This window comes from Dryas octopetala, chromosome 1 (assembly GCF_963921425.1).
Source record: "Dryas octopetala chromosome 1, drDryOcto1.1, whole genome shotgun sequence".
In the NCBI taxonomy this organism is placed as follows: Eukaryota; Viridiplantae; Streptophyta; class Magnoliopsida; order Rosales; family Rosaceae; genus Dryas; species Dryas octopetala.
This window is the reverse complement of record NC_141366.1, coordinates 5,164,145-5,181,018: the sequence shown is the minus strand read 5'-3', so window position 1 is coordinate 5,181,018 and position 16,874 is coordinate 5,164,145. Positions and strand designations below refer to the sequence as shown.

Sequence of the window (16,874 nt, the reverse complement as noted above, 5' to 3'; positions counted from 1 at the left end):
AAATTAATGCTGTATACATGACGGACAGGACAGGACATTGTGAGAATTAATGTGTACATGGATCTCAGTTATGGCCTGGGCAATAAAACACACAAGAACATTGTGAGAATTAATGTGTACATGTCCTTCACCTACTCTTTCTAAAGATCACGGATTTATTTTTGCACCCATATTTCGATACAACGAACCAAACCTTGTTGGGCCACGCATGCACGTGCCTTGTGTGCTTCACAGATGAACATTCATGTTTGTCTCAGAGCCTTGCTCTGCTACACTCTCCAAACCGTGTATGGCAAGGCAGGAGGAGACAATTAGACAAATGGGTGGGTGACAAGAATTGGCATTAAAACTAACTTCAATGACCCCCAATATCTTGGCTTTCTTTCTCTCACCAAAATAATGAAAACGTTCGATTTTTTTTATTAAAAAAAAAAAAAAAGAGGGAATAAGGTAATTTCCTGGTATGATATAAAGAAAATGAAACAGAGCACTAATTAATCATTCTAGTTGTGAAAACGAAATCCGCCCTTGATTGCATGAAGTCATGAACAGAACAATAATTAAGAATATTGAACTTGAAAACGAGACAAAAAGAAATAAAAAGGAGTTATAACTGTTCATCACCATATGCCATTTTCCACCCCTCTCTCCCTCCCTCTCCCCCCCCCCCCCCTATACATATTTTTGTACATTAGAGAGAGTGAGAGAGACGGTTTAAAATATGCTAAATTGAAGATCACTTGTGTGCAAGTATATTCACTGGAAAAGATATTTGCTTCACCCCAATGCATGCCTACCAATCTCTATTAGTTCACTTTCACATGAATGTGACATAGAGGAATACAATTTTAAAGGCTTGGAAAACGAACCTTCTTTTAATTACAATTGACCTGGTGGCACTACAAAAGCCAGGTCATAAGAAAGATTTAAGAGAACTTGGGTTTAGGCAAAGGTGAAGTATGAGGATGCACAGGACCAAGCTTCTGAATCCGGTGAAGGAGCCCCTTCTTATGATCATGGCAAATTGGATTCTGTACAAGAGTCAAGGTTCCATCATGGGCAAACGAAGACTCAAATTGTTCTAATACCTTTACAATCTGCCAAAACTCAGGCCTTTTTTCTGGTTGCAAGGACCAACATTGCTCGATCAAAGCTCGCATGGTAGCTGGACAGTCCTTTGGGATAACAGGCCTCGCATTCTGAAAATATCACACAATTTCTTAGAACGTGTTTGAGTAAGCTTTGACTTGGACATCAATTGTTTTGCTAATTAACTTTCATTTAGAGATATGCATATTGATCTTCACAGGTAAAAGCAAATGGCAATATCAGTTTGCAAAATATTTTCAAAACAGAAAAACAAGAAGATGATGCGATCGCAAATCTTTTGCAAATTTCATTATCACCCTCCTCTGCAGCAACTTCTCAAAGACTAACCCTCATATTGAAGACAGCAGGAAGGGATGCACTTTTATCAGGTTGAGATGAATTTTATGCATAAAGAACCTAAAGGTAGAATGGACTTAAGAAAAGCATAGAGATGAAGGAGCCAAACACCCTTCTAATTCTAAACATAGGAATATAGGTCAGGAACATACCTTATTCACTACAGCAAAAGCAGCTTGAATGGGATTCATATCCTCATAGGGGATTGTTCCGGCCACCAGTTCCCACAAGACAAGTCCAAAACTGTACACATCAACCTTTCGCCCATAGGATTTACGCTTGATCATCTCAGGGGCCATCCAACGGTAAGTCCCAGGATCATCAGCCAAAGAATCACAATACACCTCCTCGCATGCTATGCCGAAATCAGCAATTTTCAGCTGGAAGTCTTGATCAATAAGAACATTTTCTGGCTTAAGGTCCCGATGAATGACTCCTTGCGAGTGTATGTATTCCATTCCCCGAGCAATGTCCAAGGCAATGGCAATTAGTTTTCCTAGAGGAAGAGTTTTATACTCAAGTTTGTGCAAATATGCCCTCAAGGAACCCTCTGATAAATATTCTGTGACTACACAATAAACGGGTGGCTTTCTGCACGCTGCAATGAACTGTTTTATTGGATCAAAATATCAGTAAACAAGAATACGCCATTGCTGCAACCTCAAAATCATCTTAAATGATGATAGTCCTAAACATGGTTAGATCATATCTAATGTCTAAAAACTTAAAGCTGTAGTAGATTATTTGTTGACCGGTATACGAAAATTGAATAAGCCAAAAGCATAATTCTTGTAAGGGACAATTGCATAACAAAATAACGTATGAAAGGTGGAGAAAGGAAGAATCTAATCACCTTTATGACATTTGAATGGTGGAGACGAGATAGAAGAGTGACTTCTCTGTTAAACTGTTTCTCCAATCGAGCTGCCAAGACTCCAGTTTCGTCATCATCTGGCACCCTGATAATCTTAACTGCAACAGCTTCATCATTGTAAATCCCATGGTAAAGCCTGCTATGTGCCCCGTGAGCAAATTTAAGCCCAAGAAATAACTTTGACAAATCAACACAATATTCATCCGCAGCTTCCACAGCAGTAACTCTCCCACCACCATGATCAAAATACTTGGCCCAGGACGACTCCTTCCGGGTCTTCGACCTGTCATTGACTTTCATTGAAGAAAAGTGCTGGAGGGGGCTCATATTCGGATTGGATGCCTTAGCTTGTGAATCCTTGCTGAAAAACTTTCCCATAAATCCCTTGTCTGAGTCCTTTCTCCTAGGACGTGGTGTTGAAAACCTCTTCCTTTCAGACTTAGCTTCCTTAAACGTATCAGAGAGGGTGGTCTCAGGCAGGGGGGACAAAGATCTCTGCTTTTTGGTAATGGGATTTCGCTGAATCGGAGAAGAAATGAAATCAATCTGCATCTCTGAATTACTGGGACTTGACATCTGCCTAGAAGGAGCTGCTCCAGGCCTTGCCTTTAATCCTGCAATCTGGTCTGTTCTCAAGGTGAAAGAAGGAATGGAGGCCAATCTTGCAGAGTCAAACCGATGGCAAATTGTGTGTGAAAATTTTGTTCTCCTGACCCAAGAAGTAGCCTCTTCCTCCATCTATTCCCAGTAATTCTCTGAAACCCCAGACAGCTTTATACCCACAAAACCTCTCTCAATCTTCTCCTTCTTCGTCTCACCTGGAGAAGAAGACTTAAAACCTAGTGGGTATTCCCCAAACAGTCTAAATCCTATAACACAGTTCCAGAAACCAAAGTTCTCCAAGCCCATCAACAAGCTCTAGTATCTCAGCTAATAAAACAAAGATTCAAACTTTTTTTCACCACTGAAATCAGAAGAGCATTCAGAGTAGTGCATCAAATCCTAATCTCATCTCCATGAGAACCAAAATTCCCTGAAACCCACCATAGCCCATCAAAATGCCAAACAAGCAGACCTTCCCCAAAAAAAAACAATATGGACCCTCCCTCCTCCTGAGCACCACCAAACCCTCTAACCTTTAAAAAATCAAACTTGTTTTGGTTTCAAAGTCAAATACCACCTTCCGTAAAAGCCTGGAAAATCCTACACTGATAAATCCAATAAACAAATCAATTAAACAAAAAACAAAATAGCGTACTCAATTATATTGAAAACAAAGGAGAGACACCCATGATTACAACCCCATCAACCACGGGAGCAAAAAACTAATCATTGTGTCAAAAACAATCATAAATCCATTACAATAATACAGAATAAAAAATACCCAGATACAAAAACCAAATAAAATAAAAAATAAGTCAAAAATTGATATTTAAGAAAGGCGGTTGTAGCAAAAACAAAGTAAAGGTCTGAGCTGAGATAAGCTTACCACAAGGGGATATGGCTTTTCTCCATCATGGCGACAAAATCACCATGATTTTGGAGGCTTTTCCATCATCTCGGCATTAGATATGTGAAGAAGGCTAATGATCTTTTGTATAGGGGAAGGGGATTTAAGGAAGGGGGGGACCAAAAAAAAAAAACCCAATAATTAAATCCTAGAGATAATTAATTTTTTTGCTGAGAAATGTATCGTATCGTATAAGTTGGGGCGTAGATTCCACGGACCCCGATTTTTTTGGTGAGGTCTTCTTCTTTAATGGTGCGGTGAGAGAGAGAGAGAGAGAGGTTGTGGGGTTCAAGGAGGTGGAGGTGGTGGTGGTGGGTGGGGACCACCAGAGCGCAAGTCAGAAAAGACGGATTGAGAGAGAGAGAGAGAGAGAAAAGATATAAGAAGAATTGTTTGATTAAAATAAGGCAGAGTGTGGGATTGCATGTGTCGTTATCGTAGAGAATATGAGGGTACGGATGACTTTTAAAACCCAAACGCCAAACGACAACGATTAAAGGCCCCAAACAAAGGCCCAAACGCCCAAGCCAACCAAGCTACGGTTTCTGGTACATACGGTTCGCACGGACATATCTCTGTGTATGTGGGCGAAGCTTGTAACTTTTTTTTTTTTTTGGGTTAAATATTAAAATGGTGCACAAACTTTACAATAAATCTTAATTTGGTCCATTATCTATAAAAAGTGTCAATTTGGTCCACAAACTTTGTAAGTTATATCAAAGCAGTACAAACGTTAATTTGAATCGAAAAATTTAACGAAAACTGGTCATGTGTACAGCAAGTGACCATATTTTCAAAGACATTTTCGTCCGTTTATTACATTTTCATGCGATCAATTTTGTTAATTTTCTGATAAAAGTTAGTGTTTGTACTGTATTGGTACAACTTAAAAAGTTTGTGGACCAAATTAATACTTTTTATAGTTAGTGAATTAAATTAAGACTCATTGTAAAGTTTGTGGACCGTTTTTGTATTTAATGCATTTTTTTTGTGTCACAACTCACAATTCTTTGCGTCTGGGATACATATATGCCTTTTCTTATTTCTTTAAATTTAAGAAGAAATATGAGATTGAATTCGTTTCTTTTCTTTTTCTTTTTTGTAATTTGAAGGGGACGAAGAAAAATAAAACTAGACTAATAGTTAGTTGATCAATTAAATTCTTGTTAGTGTAAAATGCTCTACCGTTGATTTGTGAAAAGAAAATATATGGTAATTTTTTGTGAATAGTTATTGAGTTACGTAAATGAATTGTTATTCAATTGAACTATTGGTTGAGTTTTAAATTTCTTTTGACTATCTTACTTTGATTCTTTGTTTCTCATTCTTGGTCCACATTCCTAGTTAGACCATTCCATTCTCAACCATTTTCCAACTTAAATAAAAACTGTTAATTTTCCAAATATAAGACCAGAGTGTTTTTTTTTTCTTTTTCTGAGTGATTGGAATGGAAATGACAATAAATATATGCATATATATTCTTATTTACTAGGACAGTGTATCTATAGGCATGCACTAAAAGGAGGATAGGTTATGGATGTCATGACAAGGATACATTTACTTTAGGGTGGGCAAAGTGTGTGTCAAAACTGCTTTTATACTAAAACAAGGCTCTTTGCAAGGTAGCATCTTACCTGTTTATTAAATATTATATAATACAGGGCCCTTCCAATAAGGGATTCCTCATTTAGTGTTAAATGAGGGATCACCTTGTGGGGCCCACACGGGTCGTTTTGTGTTAATCTGAACCGTCCATTTTTTACATTTCCATTGATAGATCATCCCTGCAAAAAATCAGCCAAATCGGAAATCGTTTACCCATTTGTTTAAGCGGTCAAAGTTTAAAACAAATGGACGAACAATAAATTCCTCTATAAACACCTAAACTTTGACCGCTTAACCGAACGAGTAAACGATTTCCGATTTGGCTGATTTTTTGCAGGGATGATCTATCAATAAAAATGTAAAAAATGAACGGTTCGGATTAACACAAAACGACCCGTGTGGGCCCCACAAGGTGATCCCTCATTTAACACTAAATGAGGGATCCCTTATTGGAAGGGCCCTCTTATATAATATATATATATATAGTTCTTGTTCAGGTGTATACACATGAGATGGGGCAAGCTCCTTTCCTTGTGTGGTTGTATTTGGATTGGTTGGACTCACACTTGTCTTTCACTTGATTCTCTTTGTTAGAAATATGGCTTTGGGAGTGTTTTGGTTAGATAAAAAAATGAGTAATAGAACTAATGGTCACAAGTGAAATGTAAATTTTGTTATAGTTGAAAGGTGAAAGGGTAGTTTTAATAATATGGGCCAACCTTTTACCATGATATGATAGTAAATTAGTAATGGTACTTATATTTAAAATAATGTCATTTTAGAAATATAGGAGAAATAAGTCACTAGCATGAATCTTTGTGTGTATATAAATTGAGTCAATCAATTATTAAAGTAAGTTGTTGATATAAAATTATAAATAGAAAGGATAAATGCCAGTTAAGGTAATAAAATAGCATTACCTGAAATTGGTTCATAAAATGGGCTATAAAAATATTAATGTGAAGCCCACAATATTGGAATTATATTAGTCATAGTGGTCGGCGATTGGTTTCTTAGATTGCTTTCAGCTCTAGGCCTTTTACTAGTTAGTTTCGGTAAATTTCCTAGACAACGTATTTTAAAAAAATGAGATCCTTTGTAATGTGATATAGAGACTCTTTATTTTTTACGAAATTTTATAAATTAAAATTAAAATTAAAACTAAACTAAAATATAATAAATGAATTACTGAAGTATTGTATTACAAATAATAATTAGAGAAATTGTATTAATATCCGGACCTTAATTGTATATAAATAATTGTATTTTGTATTAACCTCTACAGTTGACTAATGAATCTTTTAGATCTTACTTTGTTAGTATCAATGCATTAAGTACATATATTATACAATTACACTTTAAATAGAGAACAAGGATTCAAGCTCAGAGAATGCGCACATGCCTTGCATGTGCCACCAATTGGTAGCTTGCTTGTAGCTAAAAGGAAAAGAAAGGAAACACGGTTTTTCTTCCTTTAACGAAAAGAAAGGGAAAAGAGTGAGGCCATGCAGACGACATTTAGCTGCTGAGTTGACCACCCTAACATATTTTGTTTAATTTTTTTTCTATTTTACCCTTTATTGCAAAAATATGATGAAATCACCTAGATTCATTCGGTGGTCATCTACCGAAACATTCACTAATGTTCGGCAAATAAGTATCGAATAAATATAAATATTTCGGAAAATAACTGCCGAATGCCTTTTTCATTTCCATTTGGTGATTATCCACCGAATAACCCACCAATGTTCAACAAATAACTGTCGAATAATCATAAATATTTCGATAGATAACTGTCGAATGATCAGACGAAAAAAATGGAAATTTTTTGTTTTAAGGGTGAAGTTGAAATTTTGAAATAAGGTGGTCAACTCCACAGTTTAGGGTGGTCGGAATAGCACTAGTCAAAGAAAAAGTATAAATAAAGAGAATAAGAAGGTCCAAAATCAATGTCCTCCACTACACTCGGACAAGGCCCAGATGATTTAACTAATCGAACCCAAAGCAGCCCAACTCAGTTGGATGAGTATTGGGCCAATTGGGTATTAACCCAATCAACAGCCCAACATATTAACATAATTTTGATTTTTTATTTATTTAGGATGAGCACATAGCTACAATTTAATGGGCGCGTGAGATAGAGAAGTTCTCCTACTACGCTCAGTCAATATGAGATCGATTCTCTGTGTACTTCAAACGAAGCAGTGCTTCCTGTCTGGCTCTCTTTTGAACGCGAATTAATTAATCTATTCACAGGTGTGCACCTTGTTAGCCTTGATTTTTAATCTTGTTCGCAATTTATTTCATTTTTTGTATGTATAATTTGGTCCAGGCTTTAGAAGGTTGCATTGTTATTGTCGTATATCCCCCTCTAATTTGGCTTTGTGAGTAGTGGTGTTTCCTTGGAAGGTGCTTTATTTCTGAACTGAAGCCTCAATTTTCCAGACACCGGCCACGTAGGACTGCATGGCTTAGCTGTGACAGTGCAAGAGACTAATATTGGGCTCCATGTTATGTTAAAATGTTCACCGTTCACATATTGAGTTTCCAATTTGCAATAATACAATTTTCATCTTAAAAAAATTGGTTATATGATTGGCCGGGTAATTTAATTCAATAATTCTTTTTATTATGAAATAAGCTTTTTTACCATCCTCTCAAAATACCCCTTATATATATATATATATATATCATATGTACCTACTGTTGGTGGTAGAGGTAGTGTGTTGGGGTTGGCAGTGGCAGGTAGGCTCATTGTGTCTTTGGTGGTGGTGGATAGAGAGGCTTCAAACATGAGTAATTTTTCATGAAGTTCTTCAAAGGATATTGAAGAGTCACGAGCTTGAACTGCTCAAGCAAGTTCCTTGTAATCATCCCCCAATTCGGTCAAGATTTTGTCTGTCAGATCTTGGGGATCAACAGGTGCTCCTAATATGGCCAATTCATCAGCACGGGCCTTTATGGATTGGAGATAGTCAGTTATGGACAGAGAGCCTTTGGTGAGGTTTTTGAGATGTTGTTTGACCTGTTTAATGTGGCCACGAGTGGGCTTGGCATATGTGTTGGCTAGTGTGTTCCAAGCTTCTTGTGAGGGGTGGGCTTGGCATATGTGTTGGCTAGTGTGTTCCAAGCTTCTTGCGAGGTCTTGGCTTGAGCCACAAATGGGATGATTGAAGGAGAAAGAGACCCAATGAGGGCATTAAAGATAAGTTGGTTCTGACGGACCCAGAGGGTGTGGACTGGATTGGGTGTGGTGACGTTGTTTTCTGTAAGGGTGGGAGGTGGACATTGTTTTGAGCCATCTATGTATCCAAAGAGATCATACCCAATGAAAAGGGTGTGAAATTGGAGTTTCCAAGAGAGATAGTTGGTACTGGTGAGTTTGAGTGGAGCTTGGGCAGAAATGTTAATGGAAATAAGTTGAGATGCATTGGAGGGGTTGAGAGTTATGGTGGCCATTTGGTTTAGAAAAGAAAAATAATAGAGATAGTAGGACCGTGAGGCTCTGATACCATGTAAAAGGTATTGAAATGTTGTGGAATAAACTCACTCAGTATTCATTGATTGAACCAAGTTTAAATACAAAAGCAGCCAGGAAACCAATTAACTAAAGTTAGCTGGAAGACCAAAGATAAGGCAAAGACTTATCACCTATCCTAAGACTTGGTCAAACACAAAGCTACAACAACAGAAATTCAAAAACACAACCGAATGACTAACAGAACTTGATAGCATTGAGTAACTTTCGCCTATACCTACACCATAAATTTGACCATCTGCAAAGAGCAAAGGCCTCTCTCTCTCCCGCTAATCTAATTGAACTTGAGGCAAGGCGGAGCTCCGTCAATCGTTGTTCGAGGAAAGGGGAATAGTAGCTGCGAGTTTCTCGTCGTCTACTCTTTTTTTTTTTCCCAGATCTGGGTGTTTGCTCTAAGTGGGTTGGGAAGGAAGGGGAGAGAGAGAGAGAGAGAGAGAGAGAGAGAGAGAGAGAGAGAGAGAGAGAGAGAGAGAGAGAGAGAGGTAGGGGAGGTGCAGGACGGTGGTGGGTTGAATATGCTAGGATGGTGGTGGTGAGTTGTTTTGCCATGAAAAAAGATTGTCGTCCAGATTCGAAAACCCAGAACCCCTTTAAACTTGAACAACCTATTCTTGCTCTTCCTCATCTTATTCAGCCTTTTATATTCTTCTTCATTTTCTGATCAGCTGTCCAATTGTCAAATATTGAAATCCATGGTCGCTGAAAGAGAAGAAGCATATAGTCGAATTTTTGGTCTAAGTGTCGAATGCGCGGTCTACATATGATATATATATATAAGGAGTATTTTGTTATGAAAAAATGTAAAAGGGTTGAAAATGTAAAAAGGTTGGAAATGTAAGTTTTGGGAAGGGAGGGTCAAAAAAGCTTATTGCATATTAAAAGAGGTTATTGAATTAAATTACTCTATATGATTGGTATGGACTTAGAATGTGAATTAAGAATAGTTATATACCATGATTCTATACAAGATCTTTTACTGTCTTCTAGTGTTGTTTCTGCAATTCTACATATAGGTATGGTATTTATATGGGTGAGACTAGAATTTGTTTTTGAAGTTTCAGTCTTTCAGACCCATACAGTCCGCATAAGCTGGTTGATTTTCATTTTGAGAAAAATTTATTTTCTTAATAATTACTAATATGAAGTTTTTTAGTAATTTTGGGACTTTCTATTAAAGTCTAGTTTCCAGTTTTCAATAGATCATTTAGTTAGGTTTCTTAGTCAAGAAGGATTTTATTCTAGGCTTTAGATATTATTAGTATTCTTGTTGGCCAAGTATTCTTGGTGCTCAAGTAGTGATTCACATCTTATATATGGTCTTCTTGACTCAGTAGCTAGTTAAGGCTTTATTAATTGGCATATTTTTCCTGACAGATTGAGTGTATACATATATAGTTGACGCTTCATATATAACATATGCTGTGGTGTGAGCATTGTGGAGGTCATATTCCCACAAGACGTGATGATAATTGCTTCATGTATGTAATTAATCAACGTCTTTGCTCCATGATTAAGGTTCTGTTTCTTTTTTGCTTGTTTATCTTCTTAAGTTTTATGCAAATTATTACTGCTTTTGCTTTTTCTTCAGATCTTGTAGTAATTGTGGAAAAATACTTCTCTGTCAAGATTCCATTACTCGTGAACCTACTTTTTTAAAAGTCCCCGGAAGAAAGGCAAGATATGATCTTCTCTAATTTCCATTTGATGTCTATTTTGGGTAAACATAATTGTAGAGTACTTGCACATATTAAGTTAATTTTTTTAAAAAAATTATATTTTACAATCCTTTTAATTTGTTTGCAGAGCAGGAGGACAAGTTCTTTTATAAAATCCATTTCAAGTGACTATTCACAGCCATTTAAAAGGAATTTAAACAAAGGTTTGCAATTCTGTTTTTTAGTTTTTGTCAGATTCATTTGATGAGTTGGGTTAATCATATTAACATTGTTCCTTTATAAGAATTTGGAGTGTCGATTATGTTAATGTAGAAAATTGTCACAGAATTTAATCAAATAATGGTTAATTAGGTGGTAAGATGTTGAAGCAAGAAAGCTTGCATCACTCTTCAAGTGAATGATATGATAAATAAGATGAATCTCGATCAAATTGGAAGTAGTTGCCATTCCTTCAGATTTTTGGGTGCATGAAGTTATGGTTGTGGCCCAGTTCCATCATTTAGGTCATGGTTGCCTTAAAATTGAGTACATTAATTTGCTTATCTTACCATTACAATTATGATATTTTCTCCATTCTTTGACAATGTTGGTTTTCCAATTTTTCCAAACTATTCTCAACTTTTCATTTCTCTCTATCTGATCCTGTTTTTCTGAAACTAGGTAATCCCACTTCTGCTGAAACTTCTCAAGAATCAACCCACCAGATGCTACTTAAGAAGGTCAGTCTGAGAAAAAATTTCTCAACGCTGTAAGTCTTGTATACATACCACTCTGGCATTTTGTGCTCTAATCACATGATTATAAACAATTATACCAATTACCAACTTGCTTTCTCACATCTGGACTATAGTGGGCCTGTATAGTAGACCTCATACCTCATACAGGTAGGCCTGTACGTTGGGTCTCATGGCCTCATACAGTGATACAGGTCCCATCTGATTATAGTCTTATGGCCCTCATTTGACAAAACCCGTCATATATAGCAAGTATTTTTGATTTACCCTTATATGGTTTATTAAAGGAATGCCCGGAACAGACCCTTCTCGCCATTAATTAGGCTTCTATGGGTGGTCCTCATAGCCTCATATAGGTTGTACTTGCACATCTGGACTATACTGAGCCTCTGTCCTAGCACAACTCTTTTTACCAAGATAGCTGCAATAAGGGTCTTTCTATACTTTGCAGTTCTGTTCTTTCAAATTCACAATAGAGATAATATTAAATTGAACACTTGAATTTCCTATTTGAAACCAAATTTCATTTGCCTTTATCAAACATATATTGCTTTCTCATCTGTTGGCAGCATGCTCCTGTTTCAAATTATAAAAACCCCAAAGAATTAAATCATAATGGTGATGCCACTGGTCAGAAGAACCCTGGTACTATAGAGCATGAATCAGAAATCATGGACAATGACTTTAAACTGAGGCAGCTGGGTTATGAAAATGTTAAAGAGGGGAGTGATAATGAAGGAACAGCAAGTTATATTAAATTGCACTATGAGAAGCAAGATAATGTTTGTGACTATAGCTATGATGGTGATGATGATGATGATGATGATTACTGATGTTGAATGCTTTATGTCTCTTATATATATATGCAACTTAATTAGGTAGGCTCATCTGTCCATCTAACTTGCTTAATTAGTAATGAGATTATGGGTCTAATGACAAACACATTAATGAGAATTTGTTAATTGGCATGTTACAGGGGTATTAATTCCACATGCTGTGAAGGTGCATAGGAAGTCAGTTCACGTAACTTGTATATATATATATGCACCTGCACAAGATTGAATCCAGATTTTTCTTATGCTAACACTGATCTTGGAAATTCTGGACCCTTCACTTAATTTTGACAAATTTTAAGATTTTAAGTGAAGCCGTGAGTTGGCACAATTTTGCCCATATATATATACTAAGAAATTTGAAGATATATATATATAAAGTTTTTTTAGAAATTTAGATGACTCCAATTGTCTCCAACCCCTTTGTTTTTTATGAGTCATGAGCTCATATATAACATAATGAACATGTGCGCGCAGATGCCAGAAGCTTACAAGCATATCCTATTCAGAGGCCTAACAACAATTGGATGAGAATAATAATTAATTAATCAGTAGTGCTACATATACCACATTTTTATACTATAATTTCATACCACTTTATGTGGCAACTTACATGGCATTCATACATTGGATACTAAAAAATAAAAATAAAAACCCAAAAAGAAAAAGAAAAACATTGTCCAATAAAGTAATGACACGTCAGATGGTATAAATATGTGGTATAAGAATGTGGTAAGTATAGCATTATTCTTAATTATAATACCGAAAATGTACCAAGAAACCATTGCCATCATCATCGATCTTATGTATGAAAAAACTATTAAAAAAGAAAAGAAAAAAGAGAGAGAGAGAATATCATAGTAGCAAAAAGAAGTCTAAAAGGGCAAAAGCAAATTGCACGACAATTGTTGTTTTAACAAATTAAAGCTTAAAATGGGAAACATATTTGATCATATCCATTACTTTTTCTTTTCTTTTTTATCAAAGATCATATCCATTACTTAAACGATCTTTTTCCCTTACATATATACACATACACTAAGTTTACAAGTATTTGATGAAATTTGACTCTTTCTTAGGATCAAAGCAAGAAACATTACCACAAAAACTTGCTTAATCAAATGAAATATATCACACAACTTCAACTGCTGTGCAATGCATATTAGGCAGCATGTCTAGCAAATCTACAGTTAGCATCGACTCCTTAGGCTTTGGCCGCAACCGGGCGGAGTATCCCACTGCCAAAAGTGGCGGCGACGTCGTTCTTTCACAAGCGCTGAGCCACTTAGCCTGCATGTACTTGTGCTTCCTCCATGGTCCCATGTGCATTTTCTTTTCCTTCATACATTTCTTGGCAGCCGAGCATAAAATTTTGATCAGGCTCTGCAGTCTTTCAACTTTGCCAACAAAGACTTCAGGGAGTTGCTGCACCAACCTGTTGTACTCTTCGCTTGCTCTAGCCATCTCGAATTCGGCTCTGAAGTTGAGTTCTATGATCACCCTCACCTCTCCCTTCTTGTGCCTTGAACTGTCCACCACGTCCAAAAATGTGTGCTCCCCTAAACAACATATATAGAAAACAAAGGCCTAATAAGCACCCCCACACACAAGTGCTCAAATAACGTGAAATATATGTTCGTTTTATGCATTATGTTGTCAGACTGGAATCAAATTCATTGCTGTTACCTGAAGGGATGTCCGGCGAACTCCTCCACTTGGACTTGCAGATGGCACTGTTGTAACCGGCATTGCAAAGCCGGCCGGAAACTTCTCTCATGAGGCAGCTCCGGCAACCACTAGCCGGAGCCTTCCCACAACCACAGACTGTCCCTGACCTCTGTACCTCCTTCACTGTCTCCTTTGTAATACTTCTAATCCCCTTTTCGAGAGAACTAGTCCTGCATAAGGTGGCCTGCGGTAACATAAAGTTTTACACAACAATTAATATCATTTTCATTTTCAATTGTGAGACTGTCAATCTGAATCAAATTCATGTATATATATATATATATATATATATATACATATGAACGCGTATATACGTATGTAATCAATTACTTGTAAAATCTGGTGCTGGTTTTCCCAAAACCTCTTGTCCTTCTCTTCCTCTCCGGCCTGATCCTCTTCATCTATGGCGGCGTCTTCATTTCCTTGACTCCCATTATCGCTGCTGCTATAGCTTTCCGGGAACTCTTGGAAATCCTCAAGAAACCCGAAAACCATGTCGGAAAAGCTGGCGGCCAATAATTGTTGAGCAGTGGCCGGAATTCGAGCCATGGAGCTCTCACGTTGATCACTTACAAGGTGTGAGTAAATTGGCATGAACCATGTGAGTTGGGTTTTAAATACCGAAACCCAAGTTTGGATCAATGTGGGGCCCAGTAGGCCAACGTGGACTCACCTCACAAGCCGCCGCGCACATGAGCGGAGTTTTGTTTCGCCGACGTGGCGTGAAATCATTGGACGCTGTAAATCGAACCGGTCTAATAGTTTTTCTTGATGTTGGGCCGGACAGCACGGATCCACGTAAGTAAGTCCAATAATTGGAGCGAACACTGCACCAGCCTATCTGGATATACTCGAATATCCAGCTTCCGGTTTTTTTTTTTTTTTAAATAATTTAATAAAGTATTGAAAAATTAATAATAAATAAAATAAACCCAAAAGCGATGCATCTCTATAATGATCTTGTGAGTGGTGGGGCATGCATCTCTATCGTGATTAAGATGATATGGTTGAGCGTCTCAAATGTTGAAATTTGGCTCAATCTCAGCCGTTGACGCTTGAGGTTTATCCGATTGTGGGGCCCACCTGTCGCTCACCCAACAAGTTATTGTATTTTTACGGTTATATTGTGAGTTATATGATTATGAAGGTGTAGTGTAGCGGATTGAGATTAGATTGCGAATGTCGCAAATACGCGGCGTCCTGGCCTCACCAATCAGTTTCCTATAAATTTCCTTTTTTCTGTTTTCGCATAACAAGTTTGGCGACGGTGCGAGAAAGAATTCGAGGGCATTTTCGTCATTCGATGGTGCAATAATTTGAAACATGCCATGAATGCGTCCACGTGCATCCACTTTTTCTGTATCACACATTCACACATCTCTTAAAAAACAAATTTCAAAAACTTTCCATTTATTTTCATTGTTTCTAATTTCTCGATAATAACCATGGCTTGAGGCCATCGCATAGTACACAGATGATAGATCTAACTCGAATAATGCTATATTTACCACATTCTTATACCATATTTTTATACCATCTTACGTGTCATTATTTTACTGGACAAAGTTTTTATTTTTATTTTGTGAATTTTTTTTTTATTTTTTAGTGTCCAATGCATGAATGCCATGTAAGTTGCCACATAAGGTGGTATGAAATTATGGTATAAAAATGTGGGATGTCTAGCACTACTGATCTAACTCACATGCGAGTGTGAAAGCTCTAAAGTCAAAATATACTAGTTTAGTATTACTTTAAGAAAAAATTATTGTGAAGTATATTCAGCTGTAAAATAAAACAGTCGAGTGTTTTGTAAATTATGTTTTCAAAAATGTAAAAAATAGTATAAATGTACTTGATAAATTTTAATGTAAAACTATTAAAACTATTTATAATTACTAAAATAAATATGATGTTGAAAGTTCTTTTGATTTATTGATTTAGTAAAAAATAAGTCTTTTACTTGTTTATATTTTTTGTCTACAATTTTGAAAAGCATGTAGATAGTTACTTTTCAAAATTATAGTGAGTGATCTAAAATAGTGAGGCATTACAATTTTTAGTTTTTTTACTAAACACCAAAATTGTTATAAGTGACTTAAAATTATCATTTATAATAGTTTTTAGATGTTTAACAACAATCTCAAACTGGCCTAAATATTTTCCACCTAGTAAATTGTCCACATCTATTAGGCTATTAGCTGGGCATAGTTTTCTTTTTTTCTGGTAACTATTAGCTAGACATAGTTGTGTGCATGCATGTAGGTTTAGGTCTTTTCACTAGTATTGTCTTTATCCTCACCACCTTGACTAGTTAGACACATATACATTGAGAAATGTTACCTACTCTTTCCATTTTATTTACTATTTTTGTCTTATTTCTTCTTTAACCTAATTTGCAGGGTAATTTTAGGATCAGAATTGTTCATACTCTACATTACTTTGTAAAGATTATCTCTATAAAAAATCAAATTTTAAAAAAAAAACGGTTAATCATCAAACTGTTATCAAATAAGTAAATATTTTTTGTAGTAGTTAAAATCATCGTTTATTTATTTGATAATACTTATATGATTATAATGATTTCGATTTGGTTGATATTTTTTTTTAAATATGACATTCACATGACGATTTTAAAAATAAACGATTTCCATCATAAAATTACACTGCAAATTAGGAGAAATAAGAAAGAAAATAAAAAGAACAGGTGAAAATGAGAAGATAGCTAACATTCATCATATATATATATATTTGCCACTTTTGAGTCTTTTGTTTTTTATCTTTACTAAAAGGACCCGAATGAAATTTCTCTTCTTTATTGGCATGTGGTCATTGTTTATTAATTGCCATCTTAAATTAAGTAAACCTAATACACACCCATCGTACTTACAGTTGGCTAACCATAAAGGCATAATAAAGAAACAAAATTGGGA

At 36.1% G+C, this 16,874-nt stretch overlaps 3 protein-coding genes across 3 annotated transcripts; 1 reads left to right on the top strand and 2 right to left on the bottom strand.

Moving 5' to 3' along the window:
• Window positions 1-708: 708 nt before the first annotated feature.
• On the bottom strand, window positions 709-4,072 carry LOC147296829 (Protein kinase superfamily protein). Its single transcript, XM_086228956.1, has 4 exons — window positions 3,810-4,072; window positions 2,300-3,528; window positions 1,599-2,054; window positions 709-1,199 (listed from the first exon to the last, which is right to left on the bottom strand). The coding sequence occupies exons 2-4, from the start codon at window positions 3,056-3,058 to the stop codon at window positions 927-929; spliced, it is 1,488 nt and encodes a 495-aa protein (XP_086085082.1). The 5' UTR covers window positions 3,059-3,528; window positions 3,810-4,072; the 3' UTR covers window positions 709-926.
• Window positions 4,073-7,583: 3,511 nt separating this feature from the next.
• LOC147296828 (uncharacterized) lies at window positions 7,584-12,216 on the top strand. The gene is made up of 6 exons (XM_086229745.1): window positions 7,584-7,691; window positions 10,348-10,451; window positions 10,562-10,646; window positions 10,777-10,852; window positions 11,310-11,368; window positions 11,953-12,216. The coding sequence occupies exons 2-6, from the start codon at window positions 10,390-10,392 to the stop codon at window positions 12,214-12,216; spliced, it is 546 nt and encodes a 181-aa protein (XP_086085871.1). The 5' UTR covers window positions 7,584-7,691; window positions 10,348-10,389.
• A 921-nt stretch (window positions 12,217-13,137) lies between these two features.
• On the bottom strand, window positions 13,138-14,506 carry LOC147296827 (uncharacterized). The gene is made up of 3 exons (XM_086228996.1): window positions 14,275-14,506; window positions 13,903-14,128; window positions 13,138-13,775 (listed from the first exon to the last, which is right to left on the bottom strand). Exons 1-3 carry the CDS (start codon window positions 14,491-14,493, stop codon window positions 13,348-13,350), a joined length of 873 nt encoding a protein of 290 aa, XP_086085122.1. The 5' UTR covers window positions 14,494-14,506; the 3' UTR covers window positions 13,138-13,347.
• Between the last annotated feature and the right edge of the window lie 2,368 nt (window positions 14,507-16,874).

Bases quoted from the DNA above. Each gene is read 5' to 3' on its own strand.
- LOC147296828 (XM_086229745.1), top strand. From the start codon at position 10,390: ATGCTGTGGTGTGAGCATTGTGGAGGTCATATTCCCACAAGACGTGAT. The intron at 10,853-11,309 runs GTTTGCAATTCT...TTCTGAAACTAG, and splicing joins TAAAAGGAATTTAAACAAAG to GTAATCCCACTTCTGCTGAA. The intron at 11,369-11,952 runs GTCAGTCTGAGA...ATCTGTTGGCAG, and splicing joins ACCAGATGCTACTTAAGAAG to CATGCTCCTGTTTCAAATTA.
- LOC147296827 (XM_086228996.1), bottom strand. From the start codon at position 14,493: ATGGCTCGAATTCCGGCCACTGCTCAACAATTATTGGCCGCCAGCTTT. The intron at 14,129-14,274 runs GTAATTGATTAC...ATGTTACCGCAG, and splicing joins ACCAGCACCAGATTTTACAA to GCCACCTTATGCAGGACTAG. The intron at 13,776-13,902 runs GTAACAGCAATG...TATGTTGTTTAG, and splicing joins TTCGCCGGACATCCCTTCAG to GGGAGCACACATTTTTGGAC.
- LOC147296829 (XM_086228956.1), bottom strand. From the start codon at position 3,058: ATGGAGGAAGAGGCTACTTCTTGGGTCAGGAGAACAAAATTTTCACAC. The intron at 2,055-2,299 runs GTGATTAGATTC...CCAATAAAACAG, and splicing joins ACCATTCAAATGTCATAAAG to TTCATTGCAGCGTGCAGAAA. The intron at 1,200-1,598 runs GTATGTTCCTGA...TGATATTTTCAG, and splicing joins CTTTTGCTGTAGTGAATAAG to AATGCGAGGCCTGTTATCCC.